The sequence below is a fragment of the Phacochoerus africanus genome, chromosome 2 (genome assembly GCF_016906955.1).
Source record: "Phacochoerus africanus isolate WHEZ1 chromosome 2, ROS_Pafr_v1, whole genome shotgun sequence".
NCBI lineage: Eukaryota > Metazoa > Chordata > Mammalia > Artiodactyla > Suidae > Phacochoerus > Phacochoerus africanus.
The window spans coordinates 192,987,411-193,005,126 of NC_062545.1; the positions used below are offsets into that span (position 1 = coordinate 192,987,411).

The window sequence follows — 17,716 nt, forward strand, 5'->3', positions numbered from 1 at the left end:
ATAGAATGTGGGCTAAAATGCCGTACAGCAGTGCTTCTCAAACTATTGGCAATAACAAACCATTTCTCCCCAAACTATTATGGACTAGTACTTTTGTAAACTAAAATAAAATAAGTTACCATAAAACTGAAATTAAAAAATTCACACCAAATACAAGTCCATTTTTAAAAGTCATTAGATTCAACAGACATGAAATTACTTAGTCAAATTGCTGTTTAAAGTTTGCAAACACTTCTTCTCAATTTCTGTACTTCGGTGAGAAAAGATTTAAAAAGTTTGCAGACCAGCAGAAGTCAGTATCTCAAATAAAATATTTATAGCCAAAAGATTAAAAAAATTCACTACACTAAAAATAAAAATTCCTGTACATCAAAAGTCATCATAAAGATAGTACATAAATACAAGTCACAGGAGTTCCAGGTTTCTTTCCTGCCCTGGGAACTCCATATGCTGTGGGCATGGCCAAAAAAAAACAAACAAAAACAAAAAGCCACAAACTGGGAAAAGATAATTGTAATATATATATATATAAACATCAATTTAGTAGTCAAAATATATGCTACAAATCAATAAGGCAAATAACCCAATTGAAAAATATATAAAGAAGAATTTCACAGTGGAGGAAATATGAATACAAAATTAGAATTTGAGAAGATGTATAACCATTATATCAGAAAAATGCATCTTAAGACCAGAGTTAGATACCAAGTTTCTTTTTTTCTTTTGTCTTTTTAGGGTCACACCCTTGGCATATGGAGGTTCCCAAGCTAGGGGTCTAATCAGAACTGTAGCCGCTGGCCTATGCCATAGCCACGGCAACGCCAGATTCTTAACCCACTGAGGGAGGCCAGGGATCGAACCCACAACTTCATGGTTCCTAGTTGGATTCGTTTCCGCTGTGCCAAGACAGGAACTCCTGAAATTTCTGATATGATATGGCTGAATTGGGAACTCTCATACTCTGACGGTAAAGTGTAAACCAGTCTTGTTAAGTTTTACGTTTGCAAAAAAAAAGTTTTACATTTGCACTCATTATCATCAAACAGTTCCACTCCTGGATATATATAGAGTCATGCAACATATAATCATAAATCACATATTAAACACAAATCAAAAATCACATATTAAACACATTTTATCTTAAATTGTATTTAAGATAAAAAATGAAAAATTCTTTTAGCCGATATGAAATTTAAGATTTCATTTGGTCTCATGTATTTTATCTGGCAATCCTACATATAAGAGGAGTCAGGTACCAAAGTGTTAATAGTAATACTATTTATAACAGCAAGATCTGGAACCCACCTCAATTTGCATTCAGGAAATAATGGATAAACTGTATATTCACACAATGGAACATTAGGCAGCGGTGAAAATGAATTATAGCTACAGAAATAACAAGTGAATCAGAAAAAATTATTAAACTTAAAAGCAATTCAAAAAATATACATTAGAAATTTCAGTACCATTTTCATAAAACTCAAAACCAACCACAAGTAAACAATATATTGTTGAGTGAGCCATACATATGTGATTAAAATAGTTATAAGAGAGTGAGACTCAAAATAAGGTAGTTGTTACCAAGGTAATGGCGTAGGCAGGAGAATAGGTTAGAGAAGGAATTCACAGATTGATGGGACAGTGTTAGTCATGTTCTGGTTCCTATACAGAAGGTATACAGGTGTCCATTTTAGTGCTTTTCTTTTCCTTCCTTCCTTCCTTCCTTCCTTCCTTTCCTTCCTTCCTTCCTTCTTTCCTTCTTTCTTTCTTTTTTGCTTTTGGGGGGGGGGGGGCGGGTCACACCTGCAGCATATGGAAGTTCCCAGGCTAGGGTTTGAATCAGAGCCACAGCTGCCAGCCTACACAATAAGGTGGTGATCCCAGCCATGTCTGTGACCTGCACCACAGCTCATGGCAACTCGGGATCCCCAACCCACTGAGACAAGCAGAGATTGAACCTGCATCCTCATGGATACTAGTTGGATTCATTTGTTGTGCACAATGGAAACTCCAGTGCTACACTTCTTATGTCACATAAGTTTTCCTATAATACATAAAATATTAAACATAAAATTTAAGATAAACAATGATTGATCAGGAAAGTTGAGTGTGTTGAACATCCATAGACAGTCCAATGCTTTTATATTAGCATATTCTTTCTAAAGAATAAAAATAGTATGCCTTGCAATCACAGAAATAGTGAAAGGTACAAAACACTACTCCCATAGCTAGTTCCTGAGAGATGCTAGGAGGTGGCCTGTACAGTCAATTCAGCCAAATAATCAATGTATATATAAAGCGGATGCAGTACTTTCTGCTACTGTGCTAGTCATTTCGGGTGGTGGTGGGAAGATGTTTAAGAGTGTCTCAAGAGTGGTAGCAGACAACTGCTAGGGCTACAAGGAGAGAGCCGCACATTAAGCACCACTTTATGTGGGTATAGACTATAAGAGAATGAGTACAGTCTACTTTTTAGTAAACCCTATTTAGATCTTCTTTCCACGAGGAGTTGGCGGAGGCTGGGAACTGTTCTGCCCCAGCTGTAAAAATTGACTACTGTCACTCTAAAAATCACTTTAAAGGAGACTAAGTGAGGATAATACCAATTTGCATAAACTACCCTAATATAGACTTGAAATCCTTCTTGGACTCACATGCCACTTGAGATGTAAATTTCTAAAGTGAAATTTTAAGCACTCATTTTACTCTTCTAAGAGCGGAGGGGCGAAAACAGACGAAACAACGCATGCGCAGTAACCATCGCGTAATCGGGCGGACTCCACCGGAGATGGTTCTGCAGGGGCCGGAAACGCGTCACAAAGAGCGTGTGCGTCACGTCGTAGGGGCGGAGCGTCTGAGCCTGGTTTCCTCGGCTACCGCTGCCGGCTGGGTAACGTTTGTGGTGCGTGGTTGGCGACTATCAGACATGGGGACTCCCGCAGGCTTGCAGACGGACTGTGAGGCGCTGCTCAGCCGCTTCCAAAAGATGGACAGCGTGCGCTTCGAGGACTTCACCGAACTCTGGAGGAAGATGAAGTTCGGGACCATCTTCTGGTGGGTGTTTATGGTGCACTACCCGCCTCTTTCCCAGTTTAGAGGGTGTTGCAGATTTCATTCCCTCTGCTGCCCGGCACCAGGGAAGGGCGGAGAGGAGCAGTAGTCTCTGAACGCTCCCCTCCATCTCTCCCCGGCCTTCGCCTAGGCTCGGCTACGCGCTTTTCTCTGGGCGGTTTCGTTGTCTTGGGTTCCGTCCTTTTGCGGCCTTCTCCGGAGTATATTTCTACTTGGCCTCCCTTCTAAACTCTTCTCTCCACCTTCACTGCTCATGGTAACCCAGGTCAATCTCAATCATTTGCTCTCCTCTAGTCTTGTTTTCTAAGAACTTCATGTTTAAAAACAAAACAAACACATAAGCAAAGCCCCTGCTCGATTGAATTCATTTTTCTTTTATCTAGCCACCCAATTTATCTTACTAAAGTACAGATTTGATCATGTCACGCCCCTGCTTCCCTCCCTTCAGTGGTTTCCCTGGCCTTTGGAATACAGCTCAGATTCCCTAGCAGGGCCCTCCGTACCTGGCCTCTGCCCATCGCTGTAGCTTCATCTGCCAGTTTTCTCCAGCCACACGCTCACGCCCTCAGCCTGGAGCTTTCCCCCAGCTTGCTTTGCCTGGTCACCTTATTCTTCAGTCAGGTTTAACAAATAACAGTTCCTCAGGGAAGCCTGTCTTTCTTTGCCCTTCTAGACTAGGTAGAGTGTTTATGCTCTTTTTCCCCCCTGAAGCACTCTGCACTTATTTTACCCTTTGAGTTAACCACACTTTATTGTGTGTAGTTCAGAAGGCAGTATAGTGTAGTGGTTAAGAGCACAGATTATAGAGTCCAGCTGCCTGAATTTGAATCAGAGTCCACTAACTGACTGATTTGCTTGCCTGAGCTTCCTTATCTGTAAAATAGAGTAGTGATAATACCTCATATTGCAGTTCTGAGCATTAAATGAGCTAATATATGTTAAGTGCACTCTTAAGTGCTTAATAAATATTCATTATTATTATTTTAAAAATTATTTTCCTTCCACTAGACTGAGCTCTGTGAGGACAGTGACCGGATGAATCTGGTATCTATTAGCATAGTATATACAATATTGGAAAGGTTAAATAATTGAATGAGTCCTTGTGATTAAAATGGAAATGTTCCCTTTTTTCTTTGTTAGTGTAAAATAATTACTTGTGTAGTTTGTACATTGCAAGGGATGCAGGCTGGAGAACCGTTTGTTATACAGTTAATCAAAGAAGAGGAACTTATTTTATTTAATGGCTGCTAATTGTAATGCATTTATAGCTGTATGTAACCCATAGAACAACTCTGGGATCACTAATTATCCTTATTTTATAGAGGAGGAAATTGAGGTTTAAGGTCAAGTAGTTTTTCTATGATTACACAACTAATAAGTGGTAGAGCAGATACTGAAACCAATGTGTTTTAGTGTTTCTAAAACCCATGATTTTTCACTGTACCCCCCTTGGGAAAATTGGCTGTTTAGAAAAATTTTGCTAGACTACGCTAATTTTTAGCTAATGAGGAAGGAACTAAAATGAGAAAACAATTAAGAGAGCACCTGAGGAAAGGTAGATTTTCTTTCGAAAGTGCCTTGGTTGCCAGTACTGTAATAGGTGTTCCGCATTCTTTTAGTATATTTATTACTTGAAGAGCCCAGGCTTTGGAAGTATGATGGAATCTGCTTTTCTACCCTGCTCTTTATGTTGGTGAGTTTTGCCCTGCAAAACAGGGAGGAGGAGGTGGGTCACATTGTACTGTGGTTCTCTAACTTTTTCACCTAAGAGTCTCAAGAACAAATTAGGATTAGAATTCCCATTGGGCACAGCAAACATGAATCCCACTAGTATCCATGAGGTTGTGGGTTTGATCCCTGGCCTTGCTTAGTGGGTTGGAATCCTGCGTTGCTGTGGCTGCAGTGTAGGCCAGCAGCTGTAACTCCGATTTGACCCCTAGCCTGGGAACTTCCCTAAAAAGCAGAAAAAAAAAAAAGAACAAAGAACAAATTAGGATTAGTGTGACTCCTGAGGACATTGGGAGAATCTCCATCATATACTAAAATGCACATTTTTAAAAAAATGAAGTGTATGGAGTTCCCACCGTGGCACAGTGGTTAACGAATCCGACTAGGAACCATGAGGTTGTGGGTTCGATCCCTGGCCTTGCTCAGTGGGTTAAAGATCTGGCGTTGCTGTGAGCTGTGGTGTAGGTTGTAGACGTGGCTCAGATCTGGTGTTGCTGTGGCTCTGGCGTAGGCCGGCAGCTACAGCTCTGATTAGACCCCTAGCCTGGTAACCTCCATATGCCGCGGGAGCGGCCCAAGAAATGGCAAAAAGCCAAAAAAAAAAAAAAAAGAAGTGTAGTTGGCTTACAGTATTATGTTAGTTTCAGATGTACAACATAGTGATCCAGTAGTCAAATATATTACAAATGACCAACCAATAGTCCAGTAACCATCTATCACCATACAAAATTATTAAAGTATTATTGACTTTATTACTTATGCTGTATATTACATCCCCGTGACTTATTTATTTTATAACTAGATGTTTGTATCTCATAATCCCCTTCACCTATTGGGCCACCGCTCTATCCCTCTCTTCTCTGGCATTCACCACTTTGCTCTCTGTATTTATGTCTGTTTTTATTTTTAATTTTTAAAAAATTTTTATGGCCACACCTGCTGCATATGGAAGTTCTTGGGCTAAGGGTGGAATCCGAGCTGCAGCTGAGGCTACACCAGAGCCACAGCAACACTGGATCCAAGCCATATCTGAGACCTACACTGCACCTTGTGGCAATGCCAGATCCTTAACCCACTAAGTAAGGCCAGGGATTGAACCTGCATCCTCATGGACACTGTGTTGGGTTCTTAACCCTCTGAGCCACAACGGAAACTCCTGTTCCTGTTTGCTCTTTTGATTTTTAGATTACATGCATAAGTGAGATCATCGAGACTTGTCTTTTCTCTGACTTATTTCACTTAGCATAATACCTTCCAGGGCAGTCCCTGTTGTCCAAGTGCTTACACTTTTGTATTTTATTCTGTAATTTTGTATTTTATTCTGTAAATTCTGTAGCCTATTTTAATATATTAAATATTTTAGATTCTTAACCAGTAATCATTTGTAACCCCACTCCTTTTGCTCCCCAGTTCAGCAGTAAGGTTTACATTTTAGGAGGATGCATTATGTTTACCTGGTGGATGCCTGTGCCTCAGTGTAATACGAAGCACAGCCGAAAATTAGGTCTTCATACTTGAATCATGAAGGGAACAGACGTGGTGTGCCCATCCACTTTCTAGCAGCTGCTATTTAAACAAGTCTATACCTCTTCTACTATTTTTTCACAGTCACAATATATTTGCTCTTTATTTTCTAGTGGCAAAATGAGACATTTAGAAAAGAACACATTTACAAAAGAAGCTTTGGCTTTGGCTTGGCGATATTTTCTACCTCCATATGCCTTCCAGATCAGAGTTGGTGCTTTATATCTACTCTATGGATTATATAACGCCCAACTGTGTCAACCTAAACAAAAGGTAATAGTTGGTGAGTTGTTTTCTTCCAGCAGAAATATGAAACAGGTACAATGTTTCCGCAACAAACTGATTTAAATAGAAATCCCAGTGTTTCAAAATTATAGTACATTTGTGAAAAAAGATTTACATTTACTCACACCTTTATTTCTTTCGTTTGCAGATTAGAGTCGCCCTGAAGGATTGGGATGAAATTTTAAAATTTCAGCAAGATTTGATAAATGCACAACATTTTGATGCAGCTTATATTTTTAGGAAGCTTCGACTAGACAGAGCATTTCACTTTGCAGCCATGCCTAAATTGGTATGTTATCTAAAATAGATTGTCTTCCAAAATGGGAAATAATGCTTCATTGTCCTTAAAGTGTCTCAGTCTCCAGAAAGTGGGAAGAATATTATATAGTTTCCAGTACTGTAGGCTTCTTAAAATAGGAGAAAGTACTTTCTGATTACTTTTTTTTTCCAAACAAAAATTCAGTCTCTTTTTATAAATGTAGTGTTTTTGGATACCATCTAGTAAGCAGATCGTTGGAAGAAGAAATTAGATTGGGTATCTGCATTTACTTACTCCTTTATTCAAACATCAGAGAGGCTACTGAAAGAGGACCAAGGGGCTTTGATGTCATTTCATGAAAAGTTGAAACTTGCATTAATAAAATACATATTTCTTCAATCTTGTGACAGTTTCAGACACTGGATTGAAAGAGCACTTGAAAGATTCTAGTTCTGGTTCTGCCATCAGCTGGCAAATCATGTAACTTCTCTGAGTTTCATCTGAATTTATAAGCATATAGACTTATTTATTTCAGTAGTCTCTGAGAAATGGAATATTTAATAAATATATGCTTAGAGCTGCTTTTTTTAAATCCACATTTACTTACAATTTTTATTGCTGGCCTGCTTATTTCAGCACTTAAAAAATATCCTTTAAAAGCCATCTGTTTTAAAAGAAATTCATTATTATTTAGTTGTCATACAGAATGAAGAAGAAAATTCAGAGAGCGGAGGTTACAGAAGAATTTAAGGACCCAAATGATCGTGTCATGAAACTTATCACTTCTGATGTACTAGAGGTAATTTTTTCTTGAAATTTTTTAAAAATTGTTTTATTGTTAACTCTATATTGAGGCTATACCTTCATCTCTTGGATATTGGAATCTTTTCTCATCCTTTTAACCAATTATTGAATGCTCTTACTTTCTCTAAAGTGCCAAGAATACTACACCCTAATATATCAAAATTTATGGAATAAATCTTGAAACACAGTGAGAAACAAAAAGATTTAGAAGGCCGGACTTAGACTTAAGATTTAGATTTAAATACTGAGTTTGTATTTGACTTTAGATAGGTCATAAAACTAGAATTTAAAGTGATTTTACTTTTTTATTAATTTGAGCAATATGTAAATTCCTTTTTACAATGCTTATGTAAAAACCCACCACTGAAAACAGGCTAATTTGAAGTCAAGAATTATGGATAGGAGGTACAGTCTTAAAACAGCTTTTTCATCTAATATATTTTGGAATTTTATTTGAGTTGTGCAGTACTGAGAAAAATCTTCTTTTGTGTGGTGAAGAAGTGATACTGAGTTTTACCTGAGTGGAAGGGTTCCCCTGAAGTTAAAAACAAAACCTGGCGTTCCTGTCATGGCTCAGTGGTTAACAAATCTGACTAGGAACCATGAGGCTTTGGGTTCGATCCCTGGACTTACTCAGTGGGTTAAGAATCCGGCCTTGCCGTGGGCTGTGGTGTAGGTGGCAGATGAGGCTCAGATCTGGCGTCGCTCTGGCTGTGGTGTAGGCTGGCAGCTGCAGCACCAATTAGACCCCCTAGCCTGGGAACCTCCATATGCAAAGGATTCGGCCCTAAAGAGACCAAAAAAAAAAAAAGAGAGAAAAAACAAAACCCACTAAAGGGCCACATCCTTCTAATCAATAATTCATCCCCTTTTCAAAAGAATGAGTTTATATATATGTTGAGAGTGCACACCAGTGAGTGTGAGCAGGTGGTGGTGTGGGGTCTCGGTCAGGTTTTCTCATTGCTTTGAGCCTTAGTTTCCCCCTCTTTAATATGAGGATTCCAAACTTATTTCATCCACTCGTTAGAATTGAGACAGGCCACTCTCAGGTGAATGCTGAGAGTGGCCTGTGGCACATAGTAGACTTTTTTTTTTTGGTCTTTTTAAGGCTGCATGTGCAGCATATGGAGGTTCCCAGGCTAGGGGTTGAATAAGAACTGTAGCCACTGGCCTACACCATAGCAACGCAGGATCCAAGCTGTGTCTGTGACCTACATTACAGCTCACTGCAATGCTGGATCATTAACCCATTGAGTGAGGCCAGGGATCGAACCTGTGTCTTCATGGATGCTAGTCACATTGGTTTCTGCTGAGCCACAACAAGAACTCTAACTTTTAATAAATGATAATGCTTTTTTCCCCAGCTCTATTCATTCTCTTCCTATATCAGGAGTGAGAGAGGGATCAGAACTTTGATTTACTCAAATGTTTCTCTATGTTCAGCTGTAAGGTTGTGTCTATGATTTTCTAATTTGGGTAGAAAGTTGAAATTTTTTTTTTTTGGTCGCACCCATGACATGCAGAATTTCCCAGACAAGGGAAGTACCTGTCCAGGGATGGAACCATGCCACAGCAGTCACCCAAGCTGCTGCACCAAAAAAGAACACCATCATTGATTTTTTTGTTTTTGTCTTTTTAGGGCCGCACCTGCGGCTTATGGAAATTTCCAGGCTAGGGATTGAATTGGAGCTGCAGCTGCCAGCCTGCTCCACAGCCACAGCAGCACGGGATCCAAGCTGTGCCTATGACCTGTGCCGCAGTTCATGGCAACATTGGATCCTTAACCCACTAAGTGAGGCCAGGGATCAGACCCACATCCTCATGGATACTAGTCAGGTTTGTTACTGCTGAACCACAACAGGAACTCCTGCAATTAAGGGTTTTTTTGTTTGTTTGTTTTGTCTTTTGGGGTTTTTTTTTTTTGCTTTTTTTTTAGGACCGTAACCATGGCATGTGGAGGTTCCCAGGCCAGGGGTCTAATTGGAGCTACAGCCACCAGCCTATGCCACAGCCACAGTAACTCAGGATCCAAGCTGCATCTGCGACCTACACCACAGCTCACGGCAATGCTGGATCCTTAACCCACTGATGGAGGCCAAGGATTGAACCCACAACCTTGTGGTTCCTGGTTGGATTTCTTTCCACTGTGCCATGACGGGAACTCCTGCAGTTGATTTTCAAAAGCATTTGGGTTTGCTCTGTATAGTTTATTTTTGAGCAAGAATTGTTAATCTGGGGTCTGTGAATGGCCTCACAGCGGTCTATATATCCCCTTTTCTCCCAGAACTCATGAAAAAGTTACCATGCAAATGGATTCTTGGGAGTTCCCATCTTGGTGCAGTGGAAATGAATCTGACTAGGAACCGTGAGATTGCGGTTTCGATCCCTGGCCTCGCTCAGTGGATTAAGGATGAGCGTAAAAAGATGAGCTCGTGGGTGTTGCCATGAGCTGTGGTGTAAGTCACAGACGAGGCTCGGATCTGGCGTTGCTGTGGCTGTGGTGTAGCCTGGTGTCTTCAGTTCCGATTAGGCCCCTAGCCTGGGAACCTCTATATAATGTGGGTTCAGCCCTAAAAAGACAAAAAGACCGAAGAACAAAAAAAGAGGATTCTTGGTTGGGTTGAGGTACTCTTAAGTATCCTCAGATTCTCAAAGGGCTCACATGCCCCAGAATGTTAACAATAACTGAGTTAGAAGAAAATTGCTTACTAAATATCTAAAGATAGAGTGTAGAGCAGGAGCTGCACAGGATATTTTGTGTAGATTATTTTCCTCCTTAACAACGTCCCTGCCAAATAGGTGTCTTAACCCCACTTCTAATATTTCGTTAATTTTTTTTTAAGCATGTGTTTTTATCCCTGATTTAAAGTTGAGGAAACTGAGACACAGAGAAATTAAGCAAGGGAGTGATGGAGCTAAGGTTTGGTGTGGGTGCAGTGTCTGTTTCTCGGACAGCAAAAGGCCTTGTCTGAGGTGAAACTGGGGTTAGAAATACATCTTTTGCAAACATCTAGTGAATTATAAGAAGAATTAGGATCTTTACCCTCTAATAACTGAGTGAGAAAGAGGTGGGAGAAGATTTTGTAGAAAAATTAATGTGAAAAAAAAAAACTTTGTGTAATAGAGGGAATTTGTATTTTGTCTTTCTGGCAGAGGAGAATCCTTTAAAAGTTTTAGAGATTTAAGAGATATAAAGTGTTTATTTAGGTTTGGGTTATGGAGCTTGTGTAGGGGGAAGTGTTTGTGTAGGAGGAAAGCAGCACAGTCCATGCTGTGGAGGAGGTAGTGGGTCTGTGACCAAGAGCCCGTTGGAGCGATTAGCCTTGAGCAGAGAAGGCACAGTGATTGCTTCCTTTGAAACTGGGGGGTGGCGGTGGCGGGCGGGAGTTGGGGGGGGGATGATGAAAATGGATTCATATAACTGGTTGTGTAGAAAGAAGCAGAAGGGAAACAGACAAGATAGCTTGAGCTTTAAGAGAGGGCCGCCTAATGGAACTGAAAACTGAGAAAAGTTTGGAATAGCCATCATGGAGAATGAAAGATTTGGGGAAACCGGAAAAGCTTTGCCGAGAAGTACTGATGTGAATTATAAAGAGAGAGCCAGAGGATGTTTTAGAACAGCAAGACCTTGTTCTTATCAATGTTCTCCTAATGAAAAGAAGATGATTTGAACCAACTGGTAGTAATTTTGATTGTTGGCTAATTTGGTGGTAGAATGTTAATTTTTTTCAACATCCCTTCTTAAACATGCCGCTTTTTCATTTTAAGCTTTTTTGCTATGAAATGCTTATTCCTGGAAGCATCTAGGAATGGAGTAGTCTGAAGTCATCCTGACTTTAGTGTCTTTGGTCTGCCACAGATCTGCTTTGAGAGCCTTTTCCTTCAATACTTGTAGTGGCTCTGTTTCTCCCATCCTAGCATAGCTTATGACCCATTTCCACTGATAATCCCTAAATTTAATACTTTCCTATTTTCCTTCCTACTGCATGCAAATGCTCTTAAGTCTTCATGTCAGTACACGTGGATTCTAATCATTACTCTTCTCCTCATTGGTTCTATTTTATGGTTAAGGAGGCATAATAAAATAGGATACGACAGGATATTGAATCAAAATATCTGATCTTTTTAATTGAGGTATAAATGACAGGTAACATTATATTAGTATACAACATAATGATTTGATATTTGTATATATTGCTAAATGATCACCACAATTAGTCTAGTTAATATCTATCACTATACATAATTACAGTTTTTTTTTAAGGCATCTGATTTTTAATTCCAACTCTGCTACTTAAATATGACTATCGGAAAATCATTTCACTTTTGAACCTATTTCTTCAGATGAAGAAATAGACAGTTATAATAATGGCATTACATGTTGAGTATTCACCATCTGCCAGGAACTATGCTGGACATTTTTTGTATATTATCTCACTAATCTTTGTAGTAACCCTGCAGAGGAGGTAGTATTTTCCCAGTTTTATAAACAAGGAAACTGAGGCTCAGAGAAGTAATTTGCATAAAGAAAGATGCAGACACTAGATTTGAATGTCCAGATGTGTAAAGCTCCAGGGTGCATACACTATCTTTTATTTTTTAAACCTTTGATATTTGTAGAGTGCTCTATATTATACAGAATACTTTCGCTTGTGTAAGGTCACTTAATACATTTATAGTGTGTTAAGTGTCATTACTTCATTTTGTACAAATGTGGAATGTGATTCTTAGACTGAGGGGTTTGCTCTAAGTCACAAGTGACAGAACTCAGGCTCAAAACCAGATCCAGCTAATGGCCTTTGCCCTGTACTGTAGTGCATGTAAAATAACGGGAATATAGCCCATCATACAGTGTAGAAAGTTAGGGCTCCCCATGTCTAGACACCATTTAGCATTGCGGCTCCTGCATGTGGGAGCACTCACCATTCCTGAGCACTTCGGAGTCCTTGAACAGATGTCGGTCCATGAGACTCTCCTGGAAGTGCATCGAGGAACCTATCTTGGGGATGACTCAGAGGTTGCAGCGACCGAGTGTGATAGAATGTCGGTAGTTCTCTCCTGTCCTCTGAACCGAGGAGCCAAGTCCCAGCACAGGCTTTACGTGATTCCTAAGTCCTCCTGCCATATGCTCTTTCTCTTTACCTCTTAGACCTGTCCATTTGGTTGGAAGTTTCTGGGAAAGGAAGGCCTAATTAATAAATGATGCCTCCCATGCTGTAATGAATCACTGTTTGATTTAATCTTGAATTTTATCACTGAAGTTACGAGGCATAAGAGCTTTGAGATTTGTGAAGGTGCAGCACACTTCTTTGGAGGATTGGGTGAGAGTCATTAGGAATTTCCAGCTGAGCATAAAGAATTAAGGAAATATCCTTCATGTGACAATAAAAAATAAAAGTGTGATCTTAGTTATCAGGGGTGATATTTAAAGGTATGCTACATTGTAAGTAATTTTTGTTATACCCAGGAATGCAAAATCCTGTGTTAACTAGTCTTTCCCCATGTCTCTCCATATCGTGTGTTAATTAATGTTTGCTGAGTTGAATTCAATGATTTCATTCCTTTGGAAGGCAGCCTCTTCATTAATAATATTGTACTAGTTTGCATAAGTATATTATTTTCAATAGCATTTGGTATGTTATATCTTTTCACCTGTCACTTTAAACAGTGATTTTATTTTGTTTTAGTTTTGCCTTTAAGTTTCTCCTTGAAAATTTGAATTAAAGGGTGTTCCTGCTGTGGCACAGTGAGTTAATGAGTACAGCTTGCCTCTGTGTCATTGCTGGTTCTATCCCCTGCCCAGTTAAATGTGTTAAGGATCTCGCATTGCTGTAGCTGTGGCATTGGTTGCAGATGCAGCTGGGATTTGATTAGGGAATCCTGGAAACCCATATGCTGTGTGTGTGGCTGAAAAAGGGAGGAAGAGAGAAAATTGAATTAAAGGACTCATCTTCACTTTTTTAGGAAATGCTGAATGTTCATGACCATTATCAAAGAATGAAACAAATAATTTCAGGTGATAAATCCAATCCAGACAAAGCCCTCAGCTTGATAAAGGATGATTTTTTCGAAAATATCAAGAACATAGTTTTGGAGCATCAGCAGTGGCACAAAGACAGAAAGGTTTGTAACTGTTTGACATGTCACCTTTGCATTTGCATTCTGGCTACATGTGGTTGATGCCATTGAGAGGCAACCTTGTTTAATGGCTACCTCCTTTGAAGCTAAGATTTGGAGGGTTTTACTTTTCTAGTTTCAGCTTTGGCAGTTATTACCTATGTGATGTTATTTAACCATACAAATGGATTTTATATATAATAATATAATGTATAATTACAGTAATAATTATATAATTAAATATATCCATTTTATATATATGCAAACACATACACCATACTATTTATTATTATAGAGAAATAAATAATCTTGGTATACCATGGATTTATTACAGCCTTTATAATTTAGCATTCTCTAACAGTTGTACACTGGCAGTTTTGGGGCCAAATTCTGTACTCATATGTTTTTGGTTTGGGGTTATTTGGTTTTTTTTGGCATAGCATTGTTCCTAATGTTGTTTTAAAATTTTGAATTAATTACCAACATTTAAATATTTGTGGATTTAAAATTCCAGACATCCAACTTCTCTTAAGAGAAGTTGCATGGCAGTGGATAGCTAGACCTGTGTGGTGGCTTCTATTGTGATGGGGCACATGCTTCTCTGTTTGCCACATGCTCTGCCTCACTTGGATTATCCATTTACAAATCTTATCAACACTAATCTTCTCTTTAGTTTTCAGATCGAAATACTGATGCTAGAGCTGCCCATATTCCACATTAGGTTTTTCAGCCAGAGGAACTTTACTCTGGAAACTAAAGGCCAGCCTTGCTAAATTTACTCATTTTTTTTTTTTTTGTCTTTTGTTGTTGTTGTTGCTATTTCTTGGGCTGCTCCCGCGGCATATGGAGGTTCCCAGGCTAGGGGTCCAATAGGAGCTGTAGCCACCGGCCTACACCAGAGCCACAGCAACGCGGGATCTGAGCCGCGTCTGCAACCTACACCACAGCTCACGGCAACGCCGGATCGTTAACCCACTGAGCAAGGGCAGGGACCGAACCCGCAACCTCATGGTTCCTAGTCGGATTCGTTAACCACTGCGCCACGACGGGAACTCCTGTTCTATCTCATTTTATTAAATACTTATAGGAAAAAAACCAAGGAAAAAAAGTAATTTATTATTTTGTATTTGTTTGATGATGTGTTAGTGTTTTTGCAAAGGTTAGATAGGCATTATTATATATTTTTCAGAAAGATTTACTGCTTCTTTTTGGTTTAGATAAAGGGATATGGCTGAAAACTGAATTTTAGGGAAGATAAACAAGGAATTGATGAGATGACAGCCTTGGGAAGAAAGAAATAATTTGCTTCCTCTACACACCTTTATTTTAAGGAGAGCACATTTTAGAATGTTTGAATCAGACTTCCCGTCTTGGCTGAGCAGAAACGAATCTGATTAGTATCCATTGAGGATGCAGGTTCGATCCTTGGCCTCGCTCAGCTGGTTAAGGATCCAGTGTTGCCATGAGCCTGTGGTGTAGGTCTCAGAGATGGCTCGGATCTGGTGTGGCTGGCACCTGTAGCTCCGATTTGACCCCTAGCCTGGGAACCTCCATATGCTGAGGCTGTGGCCCTAAAAGACAAAAAAAAAAAAAAAAAAAGGAATGTTTGACTACTTTGTGTTACAAATAGGTTGCACAAATGACCTGGATACTTAATGTAAACATCTACTGTAGTATTCTCTCTTAAAGTCTCTCTAATGAGCATTAAGACCTTTGAAAACCTGAAGGAAAGGAGAATAAACCAATTTTCTCACCACCACATAAAGTGGATATTATCCTTCATTAGGTGGAGTTAGGCATTTTATTGATGAATTTTATAGCTCCTCTGAGACCTCCATTAACATGATCTTAGTGTCAAGTGAACCATGCTGCGGTACTGTGAAACACTCTTAATTTTTCAGTAATTAAAAGTAAACAGTTTTCATTGTTTGTGAGATTGATTTTCAATTAATTTTTAGTTAATTTGAATTATAGATGTGTATATATAACTTTTTCATCTTTCAGAATCCACCCTTAAAATCAAAAGTTAAAGATGGAGAAGAAAAGAGTGAAGGAAATTCACAACAATCAGAGGTCAGGCAAATTCACGTGTGATTGCTTCTGGGTCAATAGTTTGGTTAGATTGTTTTCATTTTATGTGTGGTTGTGATTCCGTGTACTAAACATAACAACCTGTAGTCAGTATTGTCATACATTTCTCAGAAAATTCTATAACGTGGGTTCAATGAAGAGCTAGTCTGTTCTCTACGGGAAACCTTGTGAAAGACCCCCTCCAGTAGAGACTGGGAGTGAGGCTGTTAAAAGTTTTCAGCAGGGAAGGAAAGGATGATGGTGGAAGGTGTCCTTGGTTCTTTTCAGGGGCAGAGGTAGGCTTTTGCAATGCTATCTCTCTTCTCCCGTCCTGGCAGTCTTTCAGCCAGTGTGGAGCTCAAGCTACTGTTTACTGCTTCTCGCCTCCAGAGTTTCCATCCATCTTAGTGGGTGAGGCAAGAAGCCATCCTTGGACGTAGAGAGCTGAGGAGGGAATGGCCTGATGACCAAGTCTTTCATTCATTCACCCTCCTTAAATCCTGAATGAGAATGATCGGTAGCCATGGAGATGTTATCATGGCACCTGTTGTTAGAATGTGGTGCATGTTTATATATCTCTACTTAAATGTGTCCAATAAATGTTAGTTTCTTTTACCTGCCCCACCTTCTGTCTCCAATCTTATTTCTGATAAAAAAAACAAACGAACCTTGGGAATTCATAATTTTGCTGATGTTGATCTGTTTTAACCTTTTCCCCCTGCCTGTTTATTTTACTTCCAGAGATGTGAAAGGGCAGAATCATTAGCAAGAATAAAATCAAAGGCCTTTTCAGTTGTTGTTCAGGTAAGTTATTTCTTTAATAAGGTAATTTAGAAATTTACTTGATACTTTTCTGTTATTTCATCAAAGTAATACTGTATGTAGTTTAACAATCTAATACTACTGCATAGCTTATATAATCCAATAGCTTCCTGCTGTCTCACTTCCTGGGCCTGTACTCCCTCTCATCTCAAGAGGCAACTATCTTCACCTTTTTCTCTTGTAGTTATTTCTTCTGGCATTTACCTGGAATTTTGATGCCATTGTTCTTTATTGTCTTCCAGCTTCTTAATATTCCTGATTGTGGGAAGGCTTTTTTTTTTTTTTTTTTTTCCTCTTATCCTCAGAGTTCTGGAATTTCATGATAATGTACTTGGTATATAGGTCTTCCATCATTGTACTTGGCGCCATGGTGGAGATCCATTTGATGTGATAGCCTTCAGTTCTGAGGGTTTTTTGGTATTATTTCTTTGCTGCAATTTTTCTTTTTTATTTTTCTGTTCTGGTTTCTGCTTCAGAGAGATTCTCAAACTTTATCTTCTAACCATAATATTCATTTTTATTATTTCTGCTGACTTTTTTTTTATTACTAAGATTTTTTTCTTGTTCTTTGAATCTTAATGTATTCTTTTTTCTAGATGCAGTTTTTTGAGGATGTTACAGTTTTTTGAAGTTTTTTCCTTTTCCCCCAGAATTCCTGTGTTTATTCTGTTCTCTTTCATTTTGGCGGATTTTTTTCCAAATGTTTGAAGATCCTCAGATCATATTTGAGAGTGGTTATGTGGACATAGAGCTTTTTAGCCTCATTGTTTTTTCTTGGATCTGTCATTTTAACCAGAGAGCAGCCTTCCATTCCCTGGTCTTGGGAGGAAAGTGGTAAATAATCTCAGCTGCCAGTGTTTTGGGAGCCTACAGAGAATCTGCCGGCAGGCTCACCATTCCTTGTGGAGGCTTCACTCACCCCTGCTTCCATTAGGAGGCTTTATGCCCTTCCTTAGCTATGCTAGCTTCCTCACCCTTTGGCTTCTCTGGCTTAGCATCTCTGGAGAGCAGACCTGTTTTCTACAGGAAGAGGTC

General features: G+C 39.3%; 1 protein-coding gene across 2 annotated transcripts in view; it reads left to right on the plus strand.

Moving 5' to 3' along the window:
* SNAPC1 (small nuclear RNA activating complex polypeptide 1) overlaps window positions 1–17,716 on the plus strand; it is a 35,668-nt gene that overhangs the window by 6,309 nt on the left and 11,643 nt on the right. The window contains exons 3-9 of one of the 2 annotated variants that reach the window (XM_047767490.1): window positions 2,716–3,054; window positions 6,438–6,597; window positions 6,758–6,898; window positions 7,563–7,667; window positions 13,637–13,795; window positions 15,794–15,862; window positions 16,601–16,663. In XM_047767490.1, coding sequence (XP_047623446.1) covers window positions 2,747–3,054; window positions 6,438–6,597; window positions 6,758–6,898; window positions 7,563–7,667; window positions 13,637–13,795; window positions 15,794–15,862; window positions 16,601–16,663 — 1,005 coding nt within the window. In that variant the 5' untranslated portion in view covers window positions 2,716–2,746. The remainder of the gene's footprint in view (window positions 1–2,715; window positions 3,055–6,437; window positions 6,598–6,757; window positions 6,899–7,562; window positions 7,668–13,636; window positions 13,796–15,793; window positions 15,863–16,600; window positions 16,664–17,716) is intronic. The other variant, XM_047767491.1, reaches the window with a different exon arrangement.